At 42.9% G+C, this 22,791-nt stretch overlaps 1 protein-coding gene across 1 annotated transcript in view; it reads left to right on the top strand.

Annotated features, from left to right (window-relative positions):
* LOC129107554 (kelch-like protein 29) overlaps positions 1 to 22,791 on the top strand; it is a 142,001-nt gene that overhangs the window by 94,249 nt on the left and 24,961 nt on the right. The window contains exons 10-11 of the mRNA XM_054619056.1: positions 9,359 to 9,541; positions 12,433 to 12,613. Of these exons, the coding sequence (XP_054475031.1) occupies positions 9,359 to 9,541; positions 12,433 to 12,613 (364 nt within the window). The remainder of the gene's footprint in view (positions 1 to 9,358; positions 9,542 to 12,432; positions 12,614 to 22,791) is intronic.

The raw sequence follows: 22,791 nt of genomic DNA, 5'->3' as shown, positions 1-22,791 counted from the left end.
ACAGCCTCGACGCTAACCATTAAGCGAGGCGAACGCGACGGGGAAGCTATCAGCAGTTTGGAAAGACAATTATAAGCTTTTTCTTTTTTTTTTTCATGTCAGGACTGTGTTGATTATTGTCCTGCTCTGTGTAATTATTCAGCCTGGTTTGTCGTTTTAGAGCCAATGCAGCGTGAGATTACTCTGTTTCACCTCTCAAACTGGAAAAGCACGATGCAGGAGAATGTGCCAGAAATGTCTTCATCGCTCTACGTGAAGAGTGCCCTTCAGCGGATCCTCTTCCGATTTTATATCTGGAGTCTGAGATGGTATTTGCAGGAGGGAGAGAGAGGGAGAAAGAAACAGAGCGGGCGAGCAGGAGAGAGAGAGAGAGAAGAAGTTGAATGTAGCTACTCGCAGGAGAATTGGAGTGTGAGTTTTTGATATTCAGCCGGCTTATCAGTGAAATCTCGAGCAAACATGTCTATCACGGTCTCATAAATGTAACATGGAGGCAGTAAATCCAGATTTGATTACCCCCTTTGTCTGGACATCTGCAGGAGCTCCAGCCAAAATTAAGGTTCCGTCCACTTGACCTTTTTGGCTAGTGACGACTGTCAGCCTGAGCTACCGAGGAGGAAAAGGGCGAGGGAGTAACGGGGGGGAGAAAGGGAGAGGGGGGGCTGACAGGTGAGCGATCGCCTCGACCGCAGTCTGCAAAAACTTGACTCATTCTGTTCCCAGACCTGCACTTGGTGCTCAGACACAAAGCGAGCAGTGTTTACAGGAACATGGATCACCCCCGGCATCGATCATGCCACATCTGGCCCTCCGACCCGCCGTACCTGCTGCAACGGCTGGAAGGCAGCTTCAGCCTCATCCAATATTCATCAGACAGAGTGAACCTGGTTAGAGCGGTATCATTGCATGTGCTGATGCTGCAGATTCCAGTGTTTGGACTCCGGCTGCATTTGTGCCTGCATCCATTAAATCACAATGTTTACGATTTAAAATGCTGCAGAGTTTAACAGGATATTTATCAAATTACAGGAAAAACATCTTGTCACTTTCCCATTGTCGTGTCTAACCGTGCTAGATAGATTTATTTTTTGACGTATCCGTGCCTGGTTGTGCTTTGTGTGTCGCCTGCCCGATACAATACATGGAGGGGGAAATGAAATTTCCTGCTCGCAGCATTGAAGCATTACATTTAAAAAATTCAACAGAAACATCTCTCTCCAGTGACAGTGTCCCAGTTACTCTGGAAGCTCTGCGGAATAAAACCCTGAACAGTTTCTCTGGTAGAAAGTAGATCCACTAAAAATAACATTCACTGTGAGGTGTTGGAGACACTGTTTCTGCATTTTCTTTTTTTTTAATGTAATTACAATGCTGCGAGCACCACAAACCACTAATCCACTCACCGTCATTGTATTTGGACGAGGTGGAAATCTCAGATGAGGAAATGTTAAAAATGTGGGCAAATTAAACCAAAACAATCTGCATGGCTAGATACTGAGACGGTGAGTTATTCATTTCAGTATATCGACACTTTAAACATATTTTGAGGACACTTGAGGCCATTAAAAAAAGAAACTGTCTTCATTTCCAAGTATTCTAGCCAACCACTGAAGTGCAGATTTTTGCCCAAGAGACGTAAAAAAACAAACATCCAAAAATGTGCACAGACACACTTGAAATGGTGCACGTGCATACACATTGCACATCCCTGGACCCTGACATTATTTGGGAGCCTTTGGCCTCTTGATCCTCACCATAGCAAATGAACACCCTGGGAGAGAAATCATAGGATTAGGAAGTTGAAAAAAAAAAAAAAAAAAGCAGAAGAGAGAGAGAGATTAGAGAGAAGCATCTGAGATAAGAGGAAATGGTTATGGACCAGCAGTGAGATATGAATGGCTGTGAGCCCTGAGAGACACACTGCCAGTGTCACTGTGCCTGCGATACCCTGTGAGGAAAACTCTGCATCAGTTTTTCCCTCAATCATACAGCATATGAATATATTCAGACATATATATTTATACATGTGACACATTTATTAACACACACATTGACTCTTTTGTTGTTCCTTTTCTCACCAGACCCGACCAGATCACTGTCACCTGAGTATTCCTGTGATTTATGTGTTCACCGACTTACGGCAAAGCAGCCAAGTTTCCTCTATGATGGAGATAATAATAATAAAGTTAAACGCTAATGAGAAAAGGAGCTCAAGCTCTTATTATCTTATTAGCCATGTACTCCTTAATAAAGTACTTTAAATACCCTGCAGATTCCTCTGTTTGAACATAGTCATAAAGAAGATACACTGCAAAATAAGGGAAGCAGAGGAGTTATAGAAGGGCTTTCCATCTCTGAGACAATCTGAATTGTGGGATAAAAGAGCAGCCAGTCACCTTTATGATAACACTTATATGTTGTTCTTTCTGTCTACTTCACTCCAGAGGTGTTTGGCCCATAAAGAAACACATCTGAATGAGCTTAGTGCATGACCAGAGTCCCTAAATAAATCTATAACTTTTTGCAGTGGAGCTCCCCTTACTGGTGACTGACTGGTCTTAGTTATTTATGAGTTAAAGCCTATTGAAAGACAGCGAAATCCACAGAATGATGCAATGTCTCTGTTGCCGTTGGGTGTGTAGCTGTGCTGTTAACCCCATAGACAACGCTTCTGGAAGCCGAGTTTTGTTCTAAACCGAACAAGCAGCAACAGAAGAAGAAATCCGAGACTAAATGAACTAATCACAACAGAAAGCATGAGTTGTTTTTGTCAGTGACAAGAGAGAAACATGTGAACACAACTGAAGGAAACACAAGGAAATCAATTATATTTTAGAAATTTGTAGATATTTTGTATTGCTATGACCCCTTCTGGGTATTTGACAAACACAATCATATCTCAAGGATATCTGTTTCGTCAACGGCTGTTTCCAAGATAAAGAAGGAATTCTGCGGGCCGGTATTTGTTGTAGTACAAACCACTTAGAGGCAAGGACATCTAATGCTGGGAGGACAATTCTTGCACATGCACATGACATGTATTTTTAGCGAGGCACTTTAACTCTCCACTTCAGCCGTGCTGAGTAACTATACGGTGTCAGTGTGGATGTTTCTGCAGCCTCACCCAACCCATCCTACCAATATCCCTTTTGACTTTAACTGGAGCAAAGCACGGCTGGTTAAAGCAAGCTCACAGAGAGCTGAACGAGAGGTAAAGGGTGCAGGGGGTGAAAGGACAGGACGCGGTGAAGGAAGATGAAGTGGAGAGTATATTGGGGGGGGAAAAAAGCAATGACTCCCGGGGGTTTCAGAGGGAACGACATGAAGAGAGAAAAAAGGGAGATGGAGATGGATCATTGACTCCCGTAGGTTGAGAAAGAGAGAGATGGAGGAAGAGGGAGGTGTTAGCCTCGGGGTAAAAAAAAAAAAAAAAAAAAAAGGATGAATAGTGAAAGCAAGGTCACAGCATGGGGCAGAGAGCAAGGAGACACATAACAAGGTGAGATGGGAGCGGGAGTGGCAGCAGGGAAGAGGAAGCGACAGAATCTTTCCGTTCTGTCTTCATCTTTCCATCAACCTCTCTTCTTCTGGTGTCAGTGTGTGTCCGTGTGTGTGTCCGTGTGTGTGTGTGTGTGTGTGTGTGTGTGTGTGTGTGTGTGTGTGTGTGTGTGTGTGTGTGTGTGTGTGTGTGTCCAGTGAGAACCCGGCTTGTTCCAGCATGAGGTAAAACATGGGCGGGCGTGCTCCTGTCACGGATAGGTTTCATTTGGTTGAAATGGAGTTGGGTGTGTGTGTTTCGTGTGTGTGTGTGTGTGTGTGTGTGTGTGTGTGTGTGTGTGTGTGTGTGTGTGTGTGTGTGTGTGTGTGTGTGTGTGTGTGTGTGTGTGTGTGTGTGTGTGTGCAGCATGCTCTGCAGGTGGGCATCAGCTTCAATTTGAGATTCAGCACTTACACAAAACCTGTGCGCCGTTCTGAATACATACTTACCGGGGCTTTTTTTTTCTCCTTTTTTGCCACACAATTCTCAGCGTGCGATGACTGAAACCTCCTCCTGAGAGATTTAATACCTGGCTCTGTCCAGGTGCTACCATTGTAGTCTCTGATTACACTCAGTGCACGCTGCATCACACTCTCCTGTCTCACTGATGTGTTTGTTGATGTTCTGATGGACCATTTCAGGTATTTCTTAAAGCTGCAGAAGTCAATCATTTTTTTAGTAATATGTTAATGGTTTAAAATAACTATATATACGATAAAATTGACAAACCTGCAGTTAAATATTTTAATTTAACGGCTTTCAACTTTACTGTTTTAGTTCAGTGCTGTTATTGGTCTCCTTTCCAGATGCAACAGTGAGCTTTTTTCATTGAAACCCACTGATCCCCACAGCAGCAAATGGCCGACAGACAAAGTAAGCTACTGTGTGACGTATACTAGAGAGTATATTTCAGTACGTATTAGTCACCCACTGTATATAAGAAGTGGACGTAGTGACCAAGACGTCAACAATTGGTTCGTTGACTGCTGTTTTGAAGCCTCAACTTTGGCATTTTGATCGTCGCCATCTTGGTTTTTACCTGTCGCCACCTTGGGTTCTTTATCTTTATCTTTTTTTTCATAGAAATGACATATGAGGGTGGAGTTAGTCCAACTGGATGCTGAATTACACATTTTTAAGCAACCAAAATGGTTAAAATTAAAGTTAATGAACTGAAAACACTCTAAAAGGGTCAAAAGTTCTAAAACAAAAAGACGGTCAACTCCCAGAAACGGACAATGCCGTGGTAGCCACCTGTCAATCACAAGGTAGCCCCGCCCTAAAGCATAACCTGCTTTATGGTCTATTTTACTCTAAATGGACTATTATTTACTAAATGAACATCATGCTGTATTGAAGAAGACTTGAAACTAGAGATTGAGACCATAAACTCATGTTTACAATGTTTACTGAGGTAATAAATCAAGTGAGAAGTAGAGTCATTTTCTCATAGACTTCTATACAACCAGATTAAGAAAATAAGAGTCGCCCCCTGATGACTAGTAGAAAGAATGCAAGTTTAAAACACTTCTGCATTGACTTTACTTTTCGCAAAACAGAGTTTGCTGCCTGGTTTTAGTGGTAAATGTCCACACACAGGAATATAGAAAGAATTAAATTGAGTACTTCTATCATAGTACAACAGTGGCAGCTTAGAGTTGCAAACAAGGCACTTCCTGCAGAGCTGCACTAACCTGTATTTGGTTATATATGTTTCTTCTAAGCAGGGTATTGTTCAAAAGTTGTGATCGGATGTTTTTTTTCCTGAATATACCAGATATATAACAAAAGGTCAGTAACAATCAGGAGAAGCAGATATTTTCCTCCCAAACTGCCATGGGTATAAACTCCGTCAGGAAGGAAAAACAAGAGCTGTCAAGACTTGGTTATCCCTTCATCCCCAACCGCTCGCCTTCATCCTTCTTCCATCCCTTCATCCTTCTACCCAACTCCCATCAAACCTCCGTCTGACTGACAGCCGTCCCTGTGAGGCTTCTTTTTTTCGGGGGGGGAAAGAAACTCACCACATACACACACACACACACACACCCACGCAACGATCTGATCCAATGCCGTGACTCCCCGTCAGCGGTGCCGCTCTCTCTGTTTTCGTTGCGTTCTGACAGGCCGGTGTTGGGTTGTGTTAGCTTGTGAATGTGTTCAGGGCTTCAGGGGTCAGAGCTCCGCTGCAGATGTGGACTCGCCCTGACGTGTCTGGCCGAGCATAAAGTTCCACGAGCAGCCCGGCACATATGCAATAGGTGATCATGAAGACCTGCGCGTGCACAGACACATGATTTAGGCGCCTTGAAGCAGCATGTATGAATGCTTAAGCTGGCCCTAATTGGACACAGTGGGGGTTCAAGAAGGAGAAATTCTTTGTAGAGAAACAACAAAAGAAATTGCTTTGATTTTTTTAGTCGTTTTTTTCTCATGTTTACTTTGTCAGACAGAAGGTGAAAAACATCCAACAAACCTGCCGCTTTAGGAAATTTAGTGACATGTGCATCTTCCGCTTTTTTTATTTATTTTTCTGAACACAACATGGATCCATACAGATATTAAAACAAACAGTAGCACATTGATTGAAAAGCGAACGGAAAAGCAGAAAAATCCCAAATTGGCTCACACGTAGACACTGAAACTTTGACAACTTAATTGAGGCAGTCGATATGAACAAATTGAAACGGCTAAAAAGATGTAAGAAAAGGAGATGAAAAGAGATTGCGAAAATGTAATCCTATAAAGGCAGAGGAAAACGGTCCAACTTTTAGAAATCCAATAAAGTTGAAACACTGCGTGTGACAAAGCGAAATGGAGTGCAAACACGTACAGCAGTAGCAGCAAACTAATCACAAGCAAGAAACAATAGCAGAGCAAAGGCAATATAATTAATGTGTGTGTGTAGGTATCGTTGGAGGCTCATGAGAGGGAAGACAAAGAGCCTGTTTTCACTTCATTTTCCAAGCACAGCTGCTGTAGCTGCGACTCGCTTATGAAACTACACTCCCATTTATTAGCTGCATATCCAAGGTCTGCTGGAGGTCTTGAGGGCCGTTTCAGGTTTCAGGAGTCCTGGGCGTGAAAACGAATCCATGATTGGCACCAAATTCAAATCTTTTTCAGCCGCACTCCCAAATTCGCACATCTTTTGCACGCTGCCAGAAAAGGCGGTGACGTGCACGACTCCCACGCCCTCAGAACATTCTCATGATTGTCCTATATTTTTTTTTTTTTAGCTTGTGTACCTTCATCCACACAGCGACCCTGTCTCCCAATTTCTCCTTGAGCCGTCACTTTCTTTCTCGTCCAACGCAGAGGAACGCGTTCTTTAAAAAAAATCTCACACAGGGAGAGAGAGCCAGTCAGCTCTAAGCTGTCCACTAAGTCTAAGCTGTATGTCCACGATATGTCTGAGGCAGTGCTTACTGCTCGCTCTGTTTGCTCAGCCTCACCAAAGCCCATTGTAGTTTTTAGATCTTTCTCCTCTTTTTACTCCTTTTTCCTGGAGAGAAAAAAAAACCCACTCTGTTTTAGCAGCTTTGGAAGAAAAATAGAAGCTTAAGAGAGAGAAATAAATAAGTAAGGGGATTTTTATTTTTATTTTTAACTGAAAGAAACCGAAGGAATAGACAGCCGCCTATAGATGTGTCTGTGCGGAAAAAGAATCGATCCGAGCAGATCAACCGGTGCTTAGCCTTGGATTGGAGAGTATGAAGACATGTTTTCATCTCTTTCTTGTCTCTTTCTTTCGATTCCATCTTTGTTTTCCTCCCTCTCTCTCTCTCTCTCTCTCTCTCTCTCTCTCTCTCTCTCTCTCTCTCTTTCCCTATCGCCCCTTCCTCCCCCTCCCCGGCTCGCCTCCCTCCGCCCGCCCGCCCGCTTACAAACACACAGCTCATTTCTGTCTGGCGGCTCGTCGTCTTGCCTGCTCACTGGAGCCTGCTGCTGAAGACTGAGAGGACCTGAGACACGCATGTGGCAGCCTGCCAACCTGTTTGTGTGTTTTGGATCACTGGTGTCTTTATCCAGCAGCTCCCCTGTTCTGTGTGTGTGTGTGTGTGTGTGTGTGTGTGTGTGTGTGTGTGTGTGTGTGTGTGTGTGTGTGTGTGTGTGTGTGTGTGTGTGTGTGTGTGTGTGTGTGTGTGTGTGTGTCTGAGAGCAGAGATTGGCTGTGGAGCAACAGGGATGAGTGCTGAATGTGTCTCAAGTATCTTCTTAATCACACAAGGTCCTCAGCGCATGTGTGTGTGTACAAGACCAGACACATCTCCACGTGGAGGCGTACAGAAAATTGATTTTCACCTATTGATTTTTTTTGTTGCGATTCTCATATGCCAATGCTCAAACACAGTGTATGTTTCACTGCGAGTGTGTGGACATGCAGAGGGAAAGGGAGGGTAAGAGAAGGGATGGCAGCCCCATCAGTCTCGGTAATTGAGTTATACTTTTCCCATTTAATTCAGTAGTTTCCTGTGACCAAGAGGAAACTTTTTCTGTTTTGCATTTTTGTTTTTGCATTTCCCGACAAGCTTATTGACTCTGGGACAGCCAAGGCCTGCTGAATTCAAAACAGCAGACTTGTAATGTATGGCCGGTTGTGTTTATCGGTTTGCACGCAGACTATCAAGGTTCTATAAAAAAAATAAAAAAAAAGGCTCCAAAAGGGTGCATCAACACCACATCTATTATTTACATTTCAAGTACTTTAGGCCCCAAAAAAGAAGGAGAATTAAATGATTAAAACTTAAGTTTAGTCGATGGGCTTTGAGATCTAAATGTTGTGGGTAGTCATTTTGCTTTGTGACCTCTGAAGTCTTCTCAGTGAATAGATTGAGGCTGAAACTGTGATTTATTAGTCCTTAGTATGTCGATTGATATTCCTATAGCACTAAGCCTGCACTAATCTTCTGTTTCTATTAGGTTTTTTTTAAGAATAGCTTTGCTCAAGCAAGATACTTGTTAATATTCCAGCTTGTTAAAATCGTTACTGTGCACTTGACACTGACAGAAACCGTTTTTGCAATTACACTTGCACACATTTTGATGTTAAGCTTCCAGTTTCTTTTACCAGTGACTGCTGATTACTTCTATTCTTATTCAACTGGTGCTTAGAGGGATCTTTGTCTCTGCCTGCCCTTTCAATTGTCAGCCTGGATGAACCTCTCTGCACAGCATGACATTACTTTGCAAACCCTTCATACAAAATAATATCTATTTGTAAAGAGGACTTTCAATAAACTAAAAGACTGAAAGACAATTCAAAAATATATTCCTCTGAGCCATCTGAATGTGAAAAATCAAATATATATATATATATATATATATATATATATATATATATATATATATATATATATATATATATATATACAACCCCAGTTCACTTTAATGCAAAACTGTAGTTGACACCACAGTACTGCCAAAAGCTGCCGATTCCTACTGTAAAGCTCCCAAAACACATTTCTGCAGGATAGAGACTCAAATCTGGATATTGTGAAATAATACATAGTTCATATGATTTCCATCAAGATACTGACTCTAAACAGCAGTATATCCAATTTCAGGTCACTTATATATAATATATATATATATATATATATATATATATATATATATATATATATATTACATGTCAGGTAACCTGCCATGTAATGCCTCGTAGTTACAGCAGCACTGAGGAGGCTTTGATTACATCTTCTCTCTTATTTACTGGTGGAAACCTTCCCTGATGGCCTGTTTTCTCCCATCTCTGTCCTTCCTTTGTCCACCCCAATCACCCCCCTCCTTCCATCCTCCTCCTCTTCCTTTATCCTCTAGGTGTAGCCGAGGTGATAGTTCTGGTGGGAGGGCGTCAGGCCATCGGGATGAGCCAGCGCTCCCTGACAGCAGTCACCTGTTTCAACCCCCAGAGTAGTAAGTGGTACCCGCTGGCCAGCCTGCCCTTCTACGACCGCGAGTTCTTCAGTGTCATCTCGGCGGGAGACAACATCTACCTGTCAGGTGAGCTGAATCGCACGCTCCAGCAGCACAATTGTAGCCTTCCCTGTTGCAGTCATTTGGCGGCAGAGAGCAGGAGGACAGTAGACGCCATGAGTTTATCTTGCTGCAGTAGTGAGAACACTTCTAGTTAACTTTGGATTGGTTTGTTTTCTCATTGGCCTCAAAACTTAGTCTCAAGATTTAAGATAAGATAAGATTTATTCATATGTTGACATTTTGTGCAAAAAGCATGCTCTGTAGAAGTAAGTTATTCTGTTACTATTTTTTTTAATTATTTATTTATGTTATCTATTTTTTTATTATTATTATTATTGGTGTTTTTTTTTCAAATGTACAACACTTTGAGCTACACAGTCTGTATGAAATGTGCTATATAAATAAAGATTATTATTATTATTAAAATAAAATAATCCTAAACTAGTCCCACAGTGGGGACATTTGCAGGATTACAGCAGCAGAGTGGATATTGCAAAAATCAAAATAGGTATAATAAATAAGTAATCTCACAGTAGAGAATAATAAATGAGTAAAAAACGTTAAAAAAACAACAATAACTAAAACATTTTATAAACAGACAGAAATATTGTTCATATTGCAGAGTGGATTTCACAGATTATTTATATTGCACGGTGGATGTATGGATTTATTGTGTCAGTTTTTTGGTAAGAGTTTTGCAGCCTGACAGTGGCAGGAAGGAAGGACCTGCGGTATCTCTCATATATATATATATATATAATATAGCAATAAGTTGCCCACAGATATCAGGTTGATTTTTTTCTGTTTCTAAATAGTTTTTTACCTCTCTGTGGATGAAAATATCTGTCAGTCAGTTGGTCCACCCACCACTTTGGTCCGGACTTAAATATCTCAACAAACATTAAATGGATTGCCGTGAAATATTATCCAGTTGTCCATAATCCCCAGAGGAGGAATCCCACTGACTTTGGTGATCCTCTTGTCTTTTTCATCTAGAGCAACCATCAAGTTGACCTTCGTGGCTTTTAGTGAAACGACTATTAGATGGATTTCCATGAAATTTGGACGGACATTCTTCTTCCACTCAGGATGAATTATAAAAACTTTGGGGATCCCTCACTTTTCATAAAGTGCCATCATCAGCTCATATACAGATTTGTCCGATATTTGTGTTTATGACTAAATACCTGCAAAACTAAAGACATTAACCCGTAGCTGCACATGTGTTTGCAAATTCTCAAAATGTTAGCATGCTGACATGGCCATTGTCATTGTTAGCATATTAGCACGTTACCATTAGAGCCTAATGATGCTAGCATTGCTGTCAACTCTTAGAATGACTGATAATAAGAGTTACCCAAAATGAACAGACTTGACATGAAGAGGTGATGAATATTTCCTCTTTTGATTTTATCACTGCACATTTCTTTTCAAGGTAAAACATTTTTTGGTCCTGACCTCTTCTGATAAATATGCTTTCATCAAACGGTGTCTTGCTAAAGGTCTCCACACTTTCATCCATGAACTCTTACTGAGGACATTTTTCTCTTTATGAGAAATCTAATTCAACAAAGTGAAGCTTTACCCGGGCTCTTGCCAACTTCTTGTGACCTTTGTGAAAAAGTCAAAGAGTTCTAAAAGGGTGGCCACCTTCAATCGCCTCCTCATCTGATGCTTTGAAAACTTAGCTCTGCCCAACACTGCAGACAGCTTTGATGTCTTTCTTTCGCAGAAGGGTCCTTTTTGTATTGAATGTCTCTCCTATTTACCTTCTCTGGAGCGTTTTTTCTTTTTTTACTTTGCTTTTTTCCCCTCCGTGTGGCTTTACAGTCGCTGCAGTGTTCTGCAGTTTATTTTGTTCCACAGTGGCACGCTGTGCACTCTGTGACTCCCTCTATGAGACACCTTAAAGTTGCTCCTCCAGAGGCAGACTGAAATTTCTCCCTCCTCGGTCCATTTGTGCGAGAATCCCGCACGCTACTCAGACCTTGACATTGCACCGTTGAAATGCAGCAGGATTTGTCCTGCGTGCACCTTTTCCTCTCCCTCTTTTCATATAAATGTAAATTTGTGTTTGGGCATTGGAACAGGTATGCATGTGTCCCGTGGGAGTCGGACAGCCAGCGGGGAAATCAGAGGTGTTCTAGCAAGCCAATCAACAGGCTCCGGTCTGTAACCTTGCTAACACTCTGAGCTGGGTCACTGAGTCACGGCTGGTGTTACACCTCAGAGTACACAGCTAGCAGGGCTGCTTTGAAGAGAAGGCTGAAACAAGTACAGCGTTGACGGTCGGCTGGTTGACTAGTCAACCCAGCGGCAAACAACTTTCAGTCAGGTGGACATGTGTATCACTTTTTCCTTTTGAATCTTTTAAAATAAATACACCATATTTGGGAGCAGGGATTTCAATATTGAATAGAAAATAGTTTGAATAAATAAATAAGCACTGTGTACCATATAGAAGTCATATAACCATTATCATCCTAATATATATATAGTTTAAGGTATTAAGGAGCTGCAAGAAGAGTTAAAAGGCGCCAATATAACTTTGTTTTTCACTTGGATATACAAAGAAATCTCCACCCTTCGTCTTCTTATTAGTATTAAACTCACCCAGTACTTCCTTGTTTTGTAAATTATGTAGTACCCCATTTAAATCAGCTTTCTGCTTCAAATACTCTGAAATAGTTCCTGAACCTTTGGAAAGCCCTTCCCCTGAAGCATTGATTCTTTTCTTTTTTACACGTGCTATCCTACAAGAATTTAACTCAGTCTGTTTTCTCTGTTCGTAACCGAGTAAAGTTCTTGAGTTTTCTCAAAAGGTTCTTGGTTTCCTGTGATAATTCATACAGTGGAAACACCTTTATAATCCCCCAACATGCCCACTTTAATAACCTTTCTCCTCTTTGTTTCAGGGGGCACAGAGACGGGTGTGATGGTGGCTGATGTTTGGTGCTACATGTCCCTGCTGGACAACTGGAACCTGGTGTCCCGGATGACCGTGGCCCGCTGCAGACACAACAGCCTGGTGTACGACGGCAAACTCTACGCCATCGGAGGACTGGGCGTATCGGGGAACCTGGACCACGTGGAGAGGTGAGCAGCCGGTATTCAAACATCTGAAACCTCCTGCAGCACCCAGCTGGTGACCGCACAGTCCCAATGTTGCTTTCATGGAGAGTGCACATGTGGACGATTTCTGCAAAAGTAGGCGGATGCTGAGCGGTCCAGTTTGAGCAAATAAATATTCACACTGCGAGGCCAAACGTGGCAGATGGTGTGGCCGTGCAGTTGGTGCGGTTCAGCATATTGCAAAAGTGGTTGGACAGGTTTGTTAGCATTTTCTTTCTGGGAGAGCAAAAAAAGGTGCAGAGGAATGAATCGGAGCCGGAGCATAATAAATGGTCACAGCTGTGAGTGTTGTTGTGCGGCGGCGGAGCGCCTCTTACATGTTTTTGGAGTGGTGCATGAGTGCGAGGATTTGCTTTCAGAGAGCAGAGTGGTGTACTGTGTCTGATTCCATCCACTTCAGCATCGACACACTCGTCCACACTTCATTTGAAGGTTGTCCACTGTGGCCTATTCAGCCGGGTCTTTCCTTCTCATTTTTTTTTTTGTTGTGTTTCATGGAGCCTAATGAATCCCTAGTGGCACAGAACATGAAAAGGGATTGTCAAGATTTAATCATTTTATTCATATCGATTGGTTTCTATAACACTGCTCCACATTTTAGATTTTTCCTTGTAACCTGGGCTGAGGAGTGAGTTTCATCAGAAAGAGAGAGAGAGGGAGAAGGCTACCTCCCTTGCACGGCAGAGCGAGATTAACCAAAGCAATCAAAAGAACATTACTGGGTATATTAGAGCAGGCCGCTGCCGCTCATTACCTAGCAGCTCAATTGATCTCCGAAGCGGTTCGCAATGCACAACAGTCCTCCAAATGAAACAGCCTAATTTGATATTTCCCCGTAATGCTGCCATACAGTGTCGTTATGACGGGGGGGTGAAGATAGAATATTTGCCCCGTAATGGAAACGCATTTGATTCCTCTGTCTCTGAGCTGCTTAATTTGAGAGCTGCTGCTGCATCTGGGGCATTCGCAGAGATCACCGTTATTTGTATGTGTTTCCATGTCAGTGCCCTCGTGTGTGTGGTTTTTTTTTTTTTTTTTTTTTGTGCAATCGTGAAGCTTCTCCGAGGCCCCTCAGCAACTGGACTCAATTATGAGCATTGTAAAACCTTAACCTACTTTGCCTGTCTACTACAACCGTCAGAGGCCTCTTCTGCTTGATATTACCGCCAGAGCGATGCATTCTCCAAGGCCGCACCGGCTTGGGGGAAATAACCCACTCACCGAAACAAAATAGTTGAACTCTAAATAGTTAGGAGGTGATTGCATGGCGCCATGGCTGAAGCGGACCATTTGTAACACAAGGTCAGGGTCATATTCAATAGCCTTATGTAAAAGCTAACGGGTCTCTCAAGCTGCTGGGGCATAAATTGCCGGAGCAGTCAACAGGCTTGTTTCTAAGCAACCCATGCTTTTATTTTGATTTTTTCAGAAAACCGCTATGTGGAGCGAAAGTCAAAATTGAGTCAGATTGTCTAAAGACTCCCTGTTCTTGGAATAAAATACATAAATACATGAAGGATTGTGCGTTTAGAGAGGGCACGGACATATAGAGGGAATGTATGTGTGATATTCTAACTGGCGTGCCCGCTAATGTTATATATTTTGTGTAAATAGTTTTTAGGATAATGACTACAAATGCTTTATTCATTGGTTTTAGATTTCCATTTAAAATGTGTTGTGCGTTTAAATCAAAACCTCTTTTTCTGGCAAAATGTGTTGACCCGCTGTGAAGGCCTCTTCCACTGACTTTGTTGATGAATTGCAGTTTAATCAGCATGCAAACGCTGTCAGTGCAGGCTGCATGCACCTTTTATGGAGACCAGAACATCTAACTATATTTAATGTGAAGAGGGTGACAGCTGTAACTGGGGAATAGCAAAGGCACTGTAAAGGTTGGAAATATTTAGCATTTTGCATATTTGAATTTGTATCAGCAATATTCTCTGCAAACATGCTTCACCCTGAACTTTGTGTTGGGAGGAGGAAATTACCCCGGCATTGTAAATATTCCATCTTTAGTGAGGAGCGTGTAGCCATTGACATTCAGATATCAGTCTGTATGTGCCTCTACAGAGAAAGTACATCTTTTCTTTTTTGAGCTTTTGAGGCAGAACTGTTGTTGTGGTGGGTTATGCATAATTCACATTCCTAGTTTTGTCGTGAATTTACTGCTATAAACAGAGTTGTCTACTTAAAACAAGGTATTCATTAAGAATGAATGGCAATGTGGGCCAACTGTTCCACAAGCTTATGCTGAAGACTTAATGCACATTTACACTTTTGAGCAATACCACTTGAAGAAACCCTTCTTTGAAAATGAGCAATCCCACATCACTTCAAGTGTTATTTATCTCTCGGGGAATGTTAACATTGAAGAAATTAGGTGACAACAAAGACAGCATAATTAGTCATCTTTGTCACGGACTTAAAAAAAATACATCAGTGAGTCTCACTGAGAGCTGAATAATCCCACTTTACTGACAGTATCACATAAATCCCCTTACAACCTGAAGCACAACCAGGGTCAGTAGAGCAAAGGATGACGCTTGGACAACTTTGGAACATAATGGGGCGGCTGTGGCGTAGTGGAGAGCAAGGTAGTTCTCCAATCAGAGGGTCGGTGGTTCGATACCCGGCTTCGGCAGTCGATGTGTCCTTGGGCAAGACACTTAACCCCAAGTTGCTCCCGAAGGCTTGCCATCGGTGTGGACTGGATGTTGCTTTGGATAAAAGCGTCTGCTAAATGACTGTAATAACATAAAACCGAGACACAAAACACAGGACTTTGGTCTAGGAGACAGCTGTTGGTGTCCAATTTGAAACTAAATGTAAACGTTGAATATGTTTCACGTGACTCGTAAGTCAATCAGTTGTCATTTGAGTCATTAGTCAAGACAACGTCAACCACTCTCTTATCCTAAACCTAAACTAAGTAGTTTGTTGCTTAAACTTAGATTTCTGTAAAGACAGAATTTTATTTTGAACTGCCACTATGCATGTAAGGAATGGAAACTGACATATCCAAAACTGACGCTAAAGGGGTACCAAGGCCACCAAGCATCAGTATTTGACAAGTTGGGAGTGAGAAAGTGGTGACTAGAACGCACCATTTAGGGGTTTTGCTGTTACGACCTCTTGGCCTGTTATGACCAGGTCGCTAATGCTAGCTAGTGTTGGCTAACGTTAGCAAACTTAAGATTGATTTATGACTGTTTAACCAACATTACTGAGTAAATTAGCTAATGTTCGGACTCTTTTCCAATTGTGCTACACTACGTTTTAACATTTACCATTAGTAACTGCCGCTTGTGGCAAATGTTACACACTGTAGTTTTGTTTTACATTGACTCATAAGGATATGAGTGGCTCATCAGAAATCTCTGAGAAGGCTCCAATTTATTATTTTATCCACTGAATTTTTTGTTCAAATTTCCGGGCGTAGGTCTGAGTAATATGTTCCAAGATATGATATAGATATGCAGTGTGAAGGAGACAGCGGGGGCAAGTTTTTGCAATATGCACGTTGTAGAGGTGTAGAGGAAGAATGAACTATTTCAAAGCTTAAGGCGGATTTTTGTCACTTTTTAGAGATTTGACGACAACAAGCAGCTGGTCCGTCAAATCAACTCAAAAGACAGAAGCTATAAATCAAAGGCAATATCAGCGGTTTGGGGAAGAACTTGACAGATTAACAACAGCAGTTTATTTTTGATTAGACTCATAAACAGAACTTTATTTCATTCATTGAATTAGTTTTATTTGTAACAAGACAGAGCGTAAAAACACAATTATTTATCTTATAATTAAACCCAGCTTGAGAACTATTTTCCCTTTAAAAACAATCAAACTGATGAATCATCTTCTTTGAGTTTTGAACCGTCATGAAAACTTACACAAGCTGAAACTTTTTCATGTGAACAGCAATGTAACTAAATAAAAGCTCCTTATATAACCTTGGCATTGCTCCTGCTCCTACGCACAAGGGCCTGAAGTTTGCTTCTTCATACATTGAAAGCCCTTTTTTCACCTTCACATTTCACTTTTTAACTGACGAAGATCACAAGGTTACATATGAATCAATATCAATATATATTCATCTCATAGCTGTGGAAAAAAACAGTTGGCGAGTATCACTTTCAGGCCATTTTTCTGAAAGCATTTGTTCATAACTGCTTTGATAAATGAGCCTCATTAGATGCTGATCCTTTATTTTGTAGCTAACCACCAGATTTGGCAGGTGTTGCTCTGCTGTGAGAGGCAGTTGGCTCCACTGCTGCTCACGATTGTTGGGCCAAAACTCTAAAGATAGTAGAGACTCCAACGGGGAGGCCGCCAGTCCACAGCAGGACTAAACCCTGGCCAGTGGAGATAAGGGAACTCTTACTCCAGCCTCTTTTTCTTTTCTTTTTTTATGACGCCTCTGCACAAGTAGGAATAAAAATACGCAGGTCTGAAGTGCAGTTGTAATAGGGAGAGCTAATGACATTCAGAAATCATTAGTCAGTGTATGTGAATGGCTGCCTTGTTTGATATGCAGATGGCTGGTGGGGATTGCATCTGAAGGCTGGGGAATGGCATGAAACGGTGCGACAGCCAGAGTTGATTTGCTCCGCTCACAGAGTGATTGATGCAGAGATTGTTTACACACGCAGCCAATCTTTTTCATTTTGTGTGCGTCTGCATTTCGGGTACCCGCACTCATTGCAACTCGAGTATATGTCATGTACATATGTATGGTTCTCTGCACACGCTTTTTGTGTTCCTCTGCGTGTCCGTCTGCGTACATCAGCCGGACTCGGCCAAGGTCTCTCACCTTCCAGCTCCCGGCTCCCCGACTCCTCATTTGCAGTCCTTCCTGCCTCCCCTCGCGCTCCCCATCTCGCCATCCATCTCACTGAGAGGGTTTCACGCTCCTAACCGTGAAATTCACCCACATTCACAATTATGTCTTCAATCAGAGCCATCTCGGAGCTGCTAGGATGCAGCCTTTCTTCGGGAACGGCAGGAGGTCCAAATCAACACTCAAAAGGTCTGAGCGGGCTTATGCCAGTCTCCGCGCTCTCTCACACTAATCACTGACAGATTTTTAGGAGCTGGGAGCAGTCGAGTTCGGGAGGTTTTTAACTTGCAATCAGATACCCGGGGCCTGCCTGCTCCCCAGCATGTTGATCCCTTGGCAAACCAATATGATTGCAGATATTGAATAATTCATGGGTGTCTAATGATGTGTCAATCACGGATGGTTTTTGTTTTATTTATTGCGCACTATGCACAGGTTTGTGCGTCCTCCAAGCTCTATTGCAAGTTAATATTGCATGAAGACTGTTAGCAACGTGACACTGAGTACAACAACTAGCGTTTCTCATCAGGGATGTTGTGCTGTTTGGCTAACAAGACTGGAGGAGAGAGGAGCAATTTGCAGAGATCATTATTTCTGGGGTTTTCGAACGGATTTTTCAAAGAAAATGAGCCTTGGCACATTTTTTTGTAGTGGCTCTTGTTGTTTTTGTTGTTGTGTAAGCGCTCTGCACTTTACAGCTTTGTGTAAGTATTCAGATCTTAGTCCAGTGCTGACCATCTATTGCTTTAGTTCAACTTTTTCTTTTAAGTGAAGTTATACTTTGGACCAGCATTAAAGACTGTTTCAAGAGCGTTGGCTTAGTCTGACAAAGGAGGCGAGTCGTAACGCCTCGTAGACCTGCCAGAGGAGCATTGAATGGCTCCTGGGAAAATTTTGTCTGCTCAACCATGACCAAGAACATACAGCGAGATGGAGAATCCAGCGGGAGGTTTCATCATGCTGCACAGTTGAAGTCTTCTGTGGGCGGCTCCGTGAACTGACAAGTCCTTAAGTACTTGATGTCCGCGGGCGGTGTGCTCGCTGGGTTGCCAGTCACCCAGAGAAAGGTCCCCCTTCTGTGGGACGCCAGGGGTGGGAGAGACTCCACGTCGTGCTCTTAGAAGGAAGAGGCTACATCTGCTCTTTGAGATTCCGTGCACTTCTAGATCTTTCTGCCTGAATGCAGATGCGTTTCAAACACACACAAACGCTGCATGTGTACAGGCAGCTCTCTCACACATACAAACCCAATGACTTGGGAGATGGAGGTTCTTCTTCTACGTCCATTAAAGCTCCCTGCCCAACAGCACTCTCATTTTTTTGGAGACCGTGGGGAAAATAATCAGCAGGGCGATGATGCTAATAACAACGGAGCGCCCCGCCGTTCCGTGGCCCCAGGTGGTCGGGACCCTGCAGTGAAAGAGGCGAGAAAAGAGGGCAGGGGAGAGACGAGTAGCGAGCCAAGAGTTTAGCGGCGTGGAGCCGGCGGGAGGAGATGAGAGGAGAGAGTGTGGATGCAGCGGCCCCCAGGTGGGCCTGTGAGCTCTGCACAATCAGTCACACTGGAACCAATGGGCTCCTGTGAAGACACCCTCACTCCTCTCTCCACGCCGCTCCAGCCTCTCCAAAGCAATAATGAACTGATGAGCTGTTGTGCATGTCCTTTATATGTCTATGTCGGTTTTTACTGTGTAGATCTGGTTCCACATACTAGGTCAGACAGGGCCCGGGGCTAGAGGTGGTGGTTGTGGTGGTGGTGGAGGCCCCGGTAGCCCTGCAGCATGGCACTGTGGTCGAGGACAAGGGGTTCCCAGAGCCCCCCTGCTGAGGCGGTTCTCCCCTGCCGAGCTAATCCTCTGCTCCTTAGGATTAACTAACTTCACAGCGATGGCCCCTACTGTGCTGTCAAGGCACTGGTTCACCCTCCAATCCTACCCCAGCCTCCACCACCACCACCACCAACCTCCCTCGATATCCCTCCCTTTTGAAATGTCAGTGTTTTTTAACTGTGTTATCCATCACAGTGAACATCAGGGCTGCATTCATTTTTGTCAAAGATACATCACACTTCAGATGTAATGCAGTGTAGAGATTTTTTATAAAATCTGCTCTCAAACACTTAATTAGCACTTATGCTGACGTTATTAGTAAATTCATAGTTTTGTTGACAGGATATGCAATTAATAGCAATTTGTCAGATTCTGGGAAAACCTAATTTCAGCTTCTGGAATTTGAGGATAAGTTTAATTTCTTTCTCTATTTTTAAAGTAACACCATACGCTATAGAGAATATTGAAGGGATTTTTTTCCCCCCTTTTTTTGTAACATTTCATAGATTAACAATTAAAAAACTGGTCCTCTGTTATGTGGATTACAAAATAATTGGCAGCTGTAACCCTGTACACAGTGCTGCAAATATTTAATGTTCACTATGATTTAAACTCGTTGAAACCTATACTGTTCTTCATGCATTTCAAAGTGGACGTCAGAAAAAGGTACACGGTCTATTATGAAGAAGCTAAGATCACACACTGGTACGGTCCTTTAAGCCGCTCTCTCTTTAATTTTATGCCATTAGTGGCATCATTAAAACAACCTCGCTCCACCTGAGTACTTCATTAAACTTACACCTGATGTTTGCAGGGTTTTTTTAGAGAAGACTTCATTTCCCAGCTCAATGGAGGAGCAACTGTGTCTCTCTCTGTGATTTTGAGGCTCCAGAGCTGAGAGAGAGTGGGCCCTAAATCGGGCAGATAATCACGCCCCTCACATATTTCTCTCTCTCCTCGCCTCCCTCTATCCTCCCCCATGGTTTTCCTCTTTTAACCACAATCTCCAACCTCTCCTCTCCCCGGAAACCGTCTGTCCCATTGCTCCCTCCATCTCTTCACAGCGCTGATTAGGTGGGCAGGAGATGATGGGTGTATTTGGGGCCCTACGAGGCCGGTGATGTTGAATCTGTCTGACATGCTCGAGCAAAGACACTGTCTCCTCTTCATTGTCTTCTAATAGGGCGCTGAGGTCTAGGAGACGCGGAGGTAGATGATGCAAAAGGAGGCTTGCGGTTATAAAGAAGCACTGGTGAGCGTCAGCAGATGTGCATGAGGACGGTATTAAGCAAAGACAGAGAGAGGCTGCAGCTAATGAGTAGTACGAGCTGTATGTGCTGAACAAAGGTCTGACACTTAAGAAAAATGTCCATCCTTTACCAACAGGCCAGTCACTTTTCTCTCACTCTCACTTACTTCCTGTTTCTTTTTCTATCCTCTTTACCTCTCTTTCACCTTCCATCCCTCTCAAATGTGCACACACACAGAAAAAGTTTAATTCCAATCTCACATCAGGCTGGCAACCCGTCGTCGATGCAGTCAGTCAGGTTGCAGCAGTACGTTGCTGGCTAATTGTCAGTGGTTAGGATGTGACAGATGCGGCCGAGATCGTTGGCAGTCGACTCCACCCCCCCCCCCCACAGGAAGCAACAACTGACCTTTAGAAAGCATAGTACTGGCAAACCATCGCAATATACAGACACGGCAACTAGCCGGCACCCGGGGAGAGACTGCACTGAAGGTGGGAGGGTTAGTTGTTATATATAGATTTGTCCTGTGTGTGTTTGTGTGTGTGTGTGTGTGTGTGTGTGTGTGTGTGTGTGTGTGTGTGTGTGTGTGTGTGTGTGTGTGTGTGTGTGTGTGTGTGTGTGTGTGTGTGTGTGTGTGTGTGTGTGTGTGTGTGTGTGTGTGTGTGTGTGTGTGTGTGTGTATACGCCCAAGGTGAAAGTGCTCGCATCGACATGAGAAAAGTCACAGTGCTATTTTTTATTATTTTTTGCCCTTTTGTACAGGTCTTTATAGTGTGTGTGAATCAGTCAGGATTTTTTTTAATTGGCAAAAACGGGAATTACTTATTGGGATGTAATAATAATAGTAATAATAATATGTCCCATTCAGGAGGACCAATAGAAACCTGTCCTGCTGAAAACTAATAAGAAAAACTTATTTCTAATATTTTCTTCTCTCATTTATTCATTGATGAAACAGCTTGTAGTTTTTCCCTTTTTTTTTAAATTAATTGTCAGGTACTTTACTCTCAGCCTTTGCTCAAACTCGCTATTTTTGCATTTATTTAGTTTTTTGTTTATTTTTTCTTCCTTTTTTCAATATATATACATTTACTGTACATGTGTTTGTGCATACAGTAGAAATATCCTACTCTCTATGAGGGGAAAACTAACGCTTCTTTTAGTCTTCTTTACTGTCACAGTAGTAACTTGCTCCATTTCTTTTTGCAACAGTAAGTTCCCTAAAAACACCACATTTGAGCAATCAAACCTTAAACTATCACTGAAGCAACTATCTCCCCAACAATTTGGATGTCAATTTTGATTTTGACCCGCCTTCCCACCGACCCACACTCTGCAGTGCTGCCCTACATGGCTGCTATCAACACAGGGGCTTACTTTTGTTAATGAAGTGGGGTCTCAGTCTTACATCTCCTGTCTAGTTTTGAAGAGTGCAGAGCAGTAATTGGTGTACGACCTACACCACCGGCAGCACTCATGTCGCCTGTCCTACGTGACATTCCCATCCAATTAAATCCGCGTCTACACACACACACACACACACACACACACACACACACACACACACACACACACATACGCTCACTCACTCACTCACTGACAGAGACACTAAAAGAGCACACACTCACTATCATCACAGTTTCCTAAACTCGCCTCCTGATAGTGTTTCAAGGTGCCTTTTTTTAAGTTCACACAAGTGTTGTGCAGCATATCTGTGTTTTATCTTACAGGATATGTGTGTGTGGTCATACATCCATACACATATTGTGTGTTTGCACTTTGAGGATACAGACTTTTGCTGTGAATAAGTTCATTCACAGGGATTATGGGTAAATCTGTGTTGGCCACTGGACGGATTGCTCTCTGTCTCACCAAGGATTAGCTGAAGGTGACACTGAGGTGGCAGGTCCGTGTCCATCTGTGTTTGCAAGCGCATCTGCCATCCATAGTCTGGTGTTTGATTGTTCGGCTGTGGGCATTTATGCATGGTGTGTACACGTATGTCTGTGTTATTAGCCTGAAATGTGCGGCCATCCATCAGAGTTAATGAGTGTGTGTGTGCTCCTACGGTGATGGCATTGGAGTGTGTGTGTGTGTGTGTGTGTGTGTGTGTGTGTGTGTGTGTGTGTGTGTGTGTCTTTTGGCTGACCTTGACTTCAGTCTGTCAGACGAACACACTCGGACGCCGTCCATACGGAGAGCGAGACTCCGTCAGATCCCCAG

Source organism: Anoplopoma fimbria, chromosome 18 (genome assembly GCF_027596085.1).
Source record: "Anoplopoma fimbria isolate UVic2021 breed Golden Eagle Sablefish chromosome 18, Afim_UVic_2022, whole genome shotgun sequence".
Lineage (NCBI taxonomy): Eukaryota > Metazoa > Chordata > Actinopteri > Perciformes > Anoplopomatidae > Anoplopoma > Anoplopoma fimbria.
Note: the sequence above shows the minus strand (reverse complement) of the source record. Positions and strands in the feature narration are given on the sequence as shown.